Source organism: Kryptolebias marmoratus, linkage group LG21 (assembly GCF_001649575.2).
Source record: "Kryptolebias marmoratus isolate JLee-2015 linkage group LG21, ASM164957v2, whole genome shotgun sequence".
Classification (NCBI taxonomy): Eukaryota; Metazoa; Chordata; class Actinopteri; order Cyprinodontiformes; family Rivulidae; genus Kryptolebias; species Kryptolebias marmoratus.
In genome coordinates, this window is record NC_051450.1 from 23,114,341 (window position 1) to 23,123,277 (window position 8,937).

General features: G+C 46.5%; 2 protein-coding genes and 1 long non-coding RNA gene across 3 annotated transcripts in view; 2 read left to right on the forward strand and 1 right to left on the reverse strand.

Annotated features, from left to right (window-relative positions):
- The window catches only part of LOC108229401 (ras-responsive element-binding protein 1), a 13,131-nt gene extending 7,611 nt beyond the window's left edge, over window positions 1-5,520 (forward strand). Inside the window, exons 8-13 of the mRNA XM_037973338.1 lie at window positions 229-272; window positions 321-467; window positions 557-666; window positions 1,153-1,666; window positions 1,712-1,816; window positions 2,015-5,520. Coding sequence (XP_037829266.1) covers window positions 229-272; window positions 321-467; window positions 557-666; window positions 1,153-1,666; window positions 1,712-1,816; window positions 2,015-2,436 — 1,342 coding nt within the window. The 3' untranslated portion in view covers window positions 2,437-5,520. The remainder of the gene's footprint in view (window positions 1-228; window positions 273-320; window positions 468-556; window positions 667-1,152; window positions 1,667-1,711; window positions 1,817-2,014) is intronic.
- Window positions 5,521-6,076: 556 nt separating this feature from the next.
- LOC119616628 lies at window positions 6,077-8,522 on the forward strand. Its single transcript, XR_005232592.1, has 3 exons — window positions 6,077-6,143; window positions 8,126-8,255; window positions 8,382-8,522. It is a non-coding gene; the product is annotated as an uncharacterized LOC119616628 (long non-coding RNA).
- Window positions 7,868-8,937, reverse strand: part of rmc1 (regulator of MON1-CCZ1) — a 6,028-nt gene continuing 4,958 nt past the window's right edge. The window contains exons 19-22 of the mRNA XM_037973165.1: window positions 8,793-8,861; window positions 8,634-8,721; window positions 8,417-8,554; window positions 7,868-8,242 (exon numbers count right to left, since the gene is read on the reverse strand). Coding sequence (XP_037829093.1) covers window positions 8,163-8,242; window positions 8,417-8,554; window positions 8,634-8,721; window positions 8,793-8,861 — 375 coding nt within the window. The 3' untranslated portion in view covers window positions 7,868-8,162. The remainder of the gene's footprint in view (window positions 8,243-8,416; window positions 8,555-8,633; window positions 8,722-8,792; window positions 8,862-8,937) is intronic.

The following is an 8,937-nucleotide window of genomic DNA, read 5'->3' on the forward strand; positions in this document are numbered from 1 at the left end:
CCTGGTTCCACACCTGGTTTCACTCCTGGTTCTGTCAGTTTTTAGCCGGCACCTCATGATAACAACTTTAAGGATCAAAGCGGTTCCTTTTTGAGCTGTAAACATGTTGATGTTTCTGACATTACAACATTTAAAGATTAAATGGAACATCTAGAGAACATGAAGCTGATTTCATTTCTTTCAACACTTGTTTGATGAATTCTGTTAAAACTTTAAATTTTAATCTAGAACTTGCTTGTGGACCCTTTACGTTAACTCTGTGGCCCTTGCTGGCACCCTGAACCTCAGGTTGTGAACCCTCTCCTGTGTTTGTGTTGCAGAGAGCCAATCAGAGACGGAGCAGCTAGCTCTAGATACACCGGACCTCAGCAGCCCCATGTCCACAGACTTAGGCTCCTCCCCCAGTGGTCCTAACTCCGCCCTCCAGGAGAGCACACCGACAAGCCCCTCCCCCAAATCAAGCCAAGGTCAGCCAATAGAAACGAGTCGTTAAGAGGAAACAATCTGCAGATGATCTGTTGTTTCAGTCTGTTGAATAAAAGCTTGTGTTCTGCAGGTCCAGCTGCTGCAGAACCACAGGAAGCAGAACCCAGCGAGGAGCCGGACCAGCAGGTGGCGCCAGAGACCAAAGGTTCTCCTGAAGAACGGCCTGAGGACGGCAGCAAGGTGGCGCTACTGGTTCTACCTGAGAGATGAATAATCTGGATTCTTTCTGTCAGTTAGAGCGATGGAGGCTGTTTGCTCCGAACGCTTAGAGCAGGGGTGTCCAAAGTCGGTCCTCGAGGGCCGGCATCCTGCATGTTTTAGTTTTCTCCCTGGTTTTACACACCTGGATCAAATGATGGCTCATTAGAAGGCCTAAGCAAAACACTGACTTGCTGAGGAGGTTGTTACAACCACTAGGGAGAGAACTAAAACATGCAGGATGCCGGCCCTCGAGGACCGACTTTGGACACCCCTGGCTTAAAGGCTCAGCGCCATTTTACTCTTTACTCCCAGGCGTAGGGTTAGCATAGCTAGCACGGGGCTAACTTGCACAGAGCTAACTAGCATGGGGCTAACTAGCACAGGGCTAACTAGCACAGGGCTAACTAGCACAGAGCTAACTAGCAGAGAGCTAACTGTTGAGCTAACTGCTGTCCCCTCCTTCAGGTGGAGAACACGGACGATGACGACTGTCACAGCAACAAGAGTCTGGACCTGAACTTTGGCAAGAAGCTCATCGACTTCAAGCTCTCCTCTTCCTCCTCAAGCTCCGCCCCTCAAGAAGAACACACCTCCTCGGCTCCTCAGGAACTGGCGGAGAGCCCCGAGGAGAAGCCCACCTCCTCCTCCGCTGCGTACAAACATGTCTGCCGCGTCTGTAAGAAGAGTTTCCGCTACGCCAACACGCTGGCTCGCCACGAGCGGGCGCACCTCTCTGAGGAGGCTCCGCCCCCAGCGGAGGAGGCTTCACCTGTGACCGAGGAGGAGGAGGAGGAGGCGAAGGAGAGCGGGGCCGCCGAGGAGGAGGAGGAGGAGAAGGAGGACACGGAGACGATGGAGGTGGAGGAAGCCAAAGGAGCAGAGAGTGTAGGAGGAGAGTCGGAGGAGGAGGAGGAGGAGGAGGAGAAGGAGAAGGAGGAGAAGGAGGAGAGGAGCGATGAAGAGGCTTCAGAACCAAAGAGTGTGGAGGGAGGAGAGACGGCAGGAGGAGGAGGAGGAGGAGGAGGAGGAGGAGGAGGAGGAGTCGACAAGAGGAAGAAGATCTGCAACGAGTGCGGCAAAAGATTCTGGTCCCTGCAGGACCTGACCAGACACCTGAGGTCCCACACAGGTAGGACGCACTCAGACTCCGCCCCTTTCAGTTGTCAGGTGAACAGATCGGTCAGTTTATCACGACTCCAGGGCGGAAAGCCATCAGCAGTGACCTGGGAAGGGTCAAAGGTCATCCTAGCTGATGTCTTTCCGCCCTGGCGCAGCAGCTGATACGAAGGTTCTGATGGGGTTCTGGTTCTGGTTCTGGTTCCTCCAGGGGAGCGGCCCTACAAGTGTCAGACCTGCGAGAGGACCTTCACCCTGAAGCACAGTCTGGTCCGGCACCAGCGGATCCACCTGAGGCCTCGCGGCGCCAACGACGACGCCAGCGAGGACGGCGACTCCCCCGCCCCCACCCCCACCTCCACCTGCCCGCCCTCGGAGAACGAGAGCGAGTGCGGGAGCGCCGGCGCCAAGGAGCTGGAGGAGGAGGGCGAAGGTCGGCGGGACGACTCGGAGGAGGAAGGTTCTGCGGGTCGGTCCGAACCTCCGGGGGACTCCTCCCCCCGAGCTACTGAATCAAAGACGAGCACTGCCTCCGGAGACGGCTTCATCCAGGGGCTGCTGGAGCTCCACACCAAGCCCCCCCTGGAGCACCTCCTGCCCGGCGGAGAGCCTCCCCTGGTGGGGGTGGAGTGAGCCCCGCCCGGCCCCGCCCAGCTCCAGCAGCACAGTGCCATACGGTGGATCAGAGGAGCTCGTTTTCTTGAAGTGCCTTACTACTAGTCCTACTTCTTTTTGCTACATCTTTATCTGCATCGTTACGGAGGATGGATCTAATTTTATAGCTTTTTATGACAATGATTTACTATTTTTGTGCGGGGAATCTATATTTCAGCAATAAATGATTGAATGATTTATTATTGTTCTAGATTTTGTTTGGAGAATTGATGATCAACTTGGAAGGCGAAGGACCGAAATAACTGGAACTTCTCGGACGCTCTGGAGTCAAACCAGCGGCGCTTCTTGAATATTCAATATTCACCAGCGGCGCTTCGCTTGTTGATTTTGTTTTTGTATTTTTGAGTCGGCTGTTCGGCTGCCAAAGGCCGCTTTCACCAGCAGATAACTGGAAGAACGCTGAAGGTTCTCCTGAAAGGGCAGAGAGAAACAAAAACTCATCACACTATGGAAGCCCCTCCCCCCCGGGGGATGACGAGGGGGCGGAGACTCGCTCTGCGATTAGCCACCATATTTAGGTGTGGGGAGGGGGATTGTTGTTTTTTTAAAAGTAACTGAACAAATCAAAGTTTTTGGTGTGTGTGTATGAGTGTGTGTGACTCTTTGTCGCCCTCTAGTGTTCGTTAAGTACAGGGCCACCAGCATGCTAACACGTACTGCCACTAATATTCAGCCCAGGTTCAGTTTTACCTCAACTTTTGCTTCTTAACTGAAACTATCGAACCGCGGTGACCCTTTAAATCCCACGTCTTCCTTCCAGGGTCCACTGGGGCCAAATCACAGCTAGCCGGCGCTAACTCGTTAACGTAGCTTCAGACAGCTCGTCAGGGCTGTGATCACGTTTGGACAACGGCAGCTAAAGAAGGAAATGTTCAAAGCTAAGTCTGTTAGCTTAGCCTTAGCGCAGCTTGGAAAAGGGCTAACACTAGCTAGTTGATAATAACAGGGTGGAAGCTAGCAACTAGCTTCTTCCTGTAACTGAACGGTTGATTAATCTGCGTTGGTCTGTTAGCTCTGACCAGCAGTTAGCTTGGAGCATGCTAACCAGAGCTAGTTTAGCTTCAAACACATTCAGCTAATTCCATCCTGTCCCGTTCAGTATTATCAGTGTCTCCAGTTTTCTCTGCTTCGGTACCGATCGTCCCGTTGGAACCGGGACTGGACTTTTCTTTGTTCCAGTCTTTGTTCCGCCATGATGCAAACAGCTAAAAGCCTTAGCCTTAGCCGAGCTGTAGCCTTAGCATTAGCCTTAGCGTTAGCTTTAGCCATAGCCGTCGCCTTAGTGTTGGCCGTAGCGTTAGCCTTAGCCTTAGCGTTAGCCGTAGCCTTTCTGTGGGGTCACGACGTCAGAAGCATTAAAGACAATCAGTTTTCATTTTCTCCTGGAAAAGAAACAAAAAGATTTGTGCAGAGAACAGAACTGTATTAACCTGCTGCACAAACAGAATAAAAGGGCTAACTGCTCCTGAGGCCAACCTGACCCGTCATCCGTGGACCAGGACCGGGTCTGAGATGGGCTCATATTACCACACGGATGGCTCATATGTTTGTACGGATGTATTTTTTCTCTTTCTTGTGTGGAAATGAGCAGAACGTTTTGCTTCTTGTACATTTTTTAAAAGTCAAACAACCTCATGAGTAAATGGAACCTCAGTGGCTGATCGTAGAACCGGCAGCGTTGGTCCCGTCAAACCGCCACTAACACGACTAACACGCTGTCCAATCAGGAGAGAAAGGGCTGGTTTCACCAAGTTCAAACTCAACCTTAATCTGTTAATAAAATATTAACAACAAACAAACAATGTCAGGTTCATAAAGTCATGGAGGTTTCAGATGTTTCAGGTTTTGGCGGCGAAAGCAAAAAAGCAAAACCAGTTTGTTGTAACTGTAACTGGAGCTAGCTCGATGCTATTTGTTAGCCTTTTTAAACAGTTTCAGTTCAAAAGTCTTCTAAATATAATTGAAATATTTCCTCTTGGCTAACGGGCGTCTGAACAGTTTGTCAGAATTTAGTTAATTTATCAAACATTATTAAGATTTGAGATATTTTCAGTTTTAAAGCTCCGAGGAAACGATTGAAGACAGACTGTATGCTAATGCTAATGCTAATGCTAACGCAGCGAGGCTCCGGCCAGCTTCCGAACCCGTGATCCCAGTTTTCGGACTCAGATCTGATTGGTTTTCCTCCCTTTCTCTCTGGTGGTGAACGTTGTGTTGACGGACGTATGTTTGCGTGTTCGGCCATATGAATACTGGACTTCCATTCGAATGCACATGGACTGTTTTTAACTGTATTTATTGGAGCCCAGGTGTGTGTGTGTGTGTGAGAGATGACTCGAGAAGAAGCCATGTATTAAAAATATCACATTTATGCTGCAGAACTGTTGTGAGGAACCGGTGGTTTGTGTTGTGGACTAACCGGCTTGCCGTAGAGCGCGGCAGCCGGCCTCCGACTCAGACTAGCAATAAGAATCCAAAAGCTTTATGTAGATTTTAGTTTGGCTGAGGTTGATTCTTCCTCTCTGACATATAAATGCATATAAAACTGTGAAAATCCATTGTGTTCAGTTAAAGGGTGACTTTTAGGTTAGTTTCTTTTCTTTTTTTGCATGTTAATCTAATTCGTTCAGTTATGGATGATTTCTCCTTCCTGCTACACACACACCGAATATGAACTGATATCTAATCTCGCTCTCAGGGTCTTTCACAAATCCACTCTTTGAAACTTGTCCTTATTTCCTGAGTTTCCCATCATGATTCAGATTTGTCAATCACTACATTTAGCACTTGACTGTGAACTTCATGACCTAACAGAGCAAACGTGGTTGGAAGCAGACCATCGTCTCCACCAGAGACGGAGGACAGAGGACAGAGGACGTCAATCAGAGAGCATTAATCCACAACCTTTGTTTCTTCTCCCCGCTGTTAGAAGACATGACTGTTTCACAAAGTCAAGAGATATAAACCTCCTCTGTATTCAACCCAATAAGAAAAAGCAATAAAGATTATGTTAAGGAAAGGTGTGTGAATCAACACAGCTCACATTCTTGTCTTTTTTTCTCATCTAAACCTTAATTTTAGATTTGGACAAGTAATTTAAACCAAACCATAACACTTATGTAGACAATAGAGAGAAAAAACAAGTTTTAATCTAATGTTCCAACAGTGAAAATGATTTTAAAAACATACCTGATCAGACAGTACAGATACTTTAGTCCTTTTGTTAAGGAATTAAACTTAATTGAAATGGGTCAAAATGACAGGGAAATATATATAATTAGATTCAGTGCTTTAAATTAGACTTTTACAGTAAAATATTACTTTGTGTGAAGTTAAAAAAAAGGCAAATGATAGTAAAATTAGTTTAGCAGCACAAAATGTTCTGTCAGTTTATAATTCTGCTGAATTTTACATAAATTAAAAAAAATTTGCCTCCATTAATGACTTTTACACCAAAATGTTTTGTTTTTTTCAGCTTTTATAGTTTATTTAATCTGAAACTGTTTACTGTAAACATGTGAGCTGGTTATAAGTAAGTTTATTTAAAAACAATTATCAGTTTTAATAAGTACTAATGTCTCTGAGGCCTTGGACCAAAGTTCCGGTCACGTGGGAGCTGACGCTACTTCCGGGTGCGACATTTAACGAGGGAACGACCAGCGCGTGTAAGTTCATTAAACAGTCAGATATAAATGTTTAAATACTTAGTTCAGGTAATTTAATGGAGCTATTTTATCCACGGACATGAGTACGCGCACGTGTCTGTAGCTTTTAGCTAATCGCGCTAACAGCAGCTAATGCGATGCTAGGCTAACAGGTTAGCATCATCAGGCAGCTGTTTGGGAGGAAAGCAGAGGTTCATGTTTGATAAAACTTCAGCTTTTATGGCAGCAGATTGATCTTCTTCTTCTTCCTGCTTGTCAGAAACTAAATGTTTGAGTTTATTTCTCCTTCTGGTGCCTGGATTTAATTATTTATTTATTTATTTGTCAGAAATGAGGCCAAATGAAGGTTTGTTATAAAAGCTCCTTTTTAAAATGATGTGCTGCATTAAAGATAAATATAGTTTAATTCTATTTCCACAATATTATAAGTTAATGTTAATACTATCTATTAAATGTGAATATAAAGGAAATATGAATCCAAGCTCTGAACCCTGAGGAACTGATCCTGACTTAATTTAAACTCAACACCAGATTAAAGTCTCTGTGGTGAAATATATAAAACCCCAGCAGGTTCCTGGATTATTATTCAGTTCTACAGGTTTATTTCGTTTTTGCCTTTTCCTCCTCTTTAATCACTGTGTGCATTTCTGACTCAGTATGCAAATGAGGGGGCTGTCTTCTTGGTCCAGCTCCTCTCTGATTGGTCAATAACCAGGAAGGAGCAGGATCCATGTGCAGATCGAAGTCGTAGCAGAGATGTTTCAGACAGCTGCAGAAGACGTGAGGCTCGTTGCTGACAGCAACAGTCAGTGATGATTTATTGTTTCCCTTTCCAAACCTCAGAGCGTAGAGGAAGCGTGCTTTAATACCGCTCACACCCGGGGCGCGCTCCTGATCACTTTTCAGCCCGACACCGTCCGTCCTGCTTTCAAAAGGTGAAATAACATTTCGCCATGGATCCTGCTCCTTCCTGGTTATTGACCAATAGGAGAGGAGCTGGACCAAGAGGACAGCCCCCTCATTTGCATACTGAGGCAGTAATGACAAAACAAACACTTGTGGAAGGAAAAAGAAAATATATATTTCTGCTTTTATTTTTGATTATGTCAGTTTCAGTCCTCCATAATCTGGAACCGTAACCGGGTCTAATCCGGGTCAAGCCTGAGACCCAAACGGTCTCTGGATAAACTTTAAATGCTGCTAATAATAAGAATTAAAGAATCAGTTCTTATATCACAGATTTATGCTGTTAGGAACCAGCTTTGATTGGATAACTTCAGAAACTACAGAAGGAGTGATTAAACCGCTCCGGTAGATTTTATTTATAAAAACAGGAAGTCCACGTTCTGAGGAGAACGTTGGTAAAAACACAGGAACCTGCAGGAGAATGTCAGCTAAGAACTGACAGCGCCCCCCGGTGGCTGGTTGGTTTCACTACAACTTTTCACCAAACTAAACTAATTCAGTTAAAGTTTTTAGTTTTTCTTTAAATTAACTGTTCTTTATTAAGAGTTTATATTTTTATTTCTCTGCTCAGTCAGGCTTCATGTTTTATGACCCTTTGACGGGAGGGGAGGGTAATTATCAACAAACGTTTTAAATCAATAATGTAAATAAAACCAGAACCCAGTCATTTTATTTTAGTTTAGTTTAAATCTGAAAATCAGAGGTTTGTGTTTGTTGCTCTGTTAGCAAAATATCTCCTGATTTTTGTAGGCAACCTGATTCAAGATGGCCGCCACAGCTAATTGGCCTAAACTGAGGGGTTGTAGCTGAGTTATTTTTAACCCTCAGTAAAAGTTAAAGATGACTCTCAGCTACTACCACACAGAGGCTTGGGTCAATGTGTAGAACTAGCTGTGGCGGCCATCTTGGATGAAAGTCAGGATGTTCAGTTATCGATGAGATGAAATCTTCAGACGAGTTTATTTTATGTTACAGAGATTCAACAGATATTTACATGATTAACCCCGCCCCCACAGGCCCCGCCCACAGCCCCGCGGTTCGTCTCCTGGGGACTCAGACCGTGGCGGGTTTCATCAGAGCCTGCTCCCCAAACAGCGTCTTGAAGTAGGAGACGTGTTCCTCGCAGTGTTCCCCTGGAGACAGCAGGTAAAGAGGTAGTTCAGCCATTTTAAAGGAGGAAGAACCTGTCCCCATCCACGTCTGGTTAACCCTGATGAAGACTAGCCTTTAGCTCATCAGGTAACATATTAACTGCTCACAACTTTCCCACAGAACCCCTCTTCTAACGACCCGGACTGAGTTCTGACCCGGGTTGAAGGCCGGGTTCCCTCGGAGGCGCTGGTTCCTCTGCTGGAAGGACCGGAACACCGTGTAGAACAGCATCTGGTCTCCGGTCTGCCGCGCCGCATCCAGGAACTTTCGGGCGGACACGTTGTCATGGCCGCCTGCTCCGGGACAAACCGGGTCAAACCGGGTCAGGACAGAACCACAGCAGAAGGAAGGAGCGATAAGAGGGGACCGTACCGACGCTGCGGATGAATCTGAGCGCGCTCAGAACCTGCTGCTTGGACAGCAGGACCTCCACAATCTCATCGTTGGCTGTGGACAGACGCTGTGGGGACACGGGACAAAACGGGTCAACTTCAGGAAGACATGTCTCTGAAAAAGAACTTCCTGTCTCACCTTCAGCATGTCCAGAGACAGCTGGTGTGCAGGAGGATAGGTGCTCTCCAGGGACAGAAGAAGACACGCCTGGAAGACAAGAACATCCGTCAGAGGACAGAGGGGTCCAGTCTGTGTCTCAGCAGAGGACAGCCGGGTCCAGTCT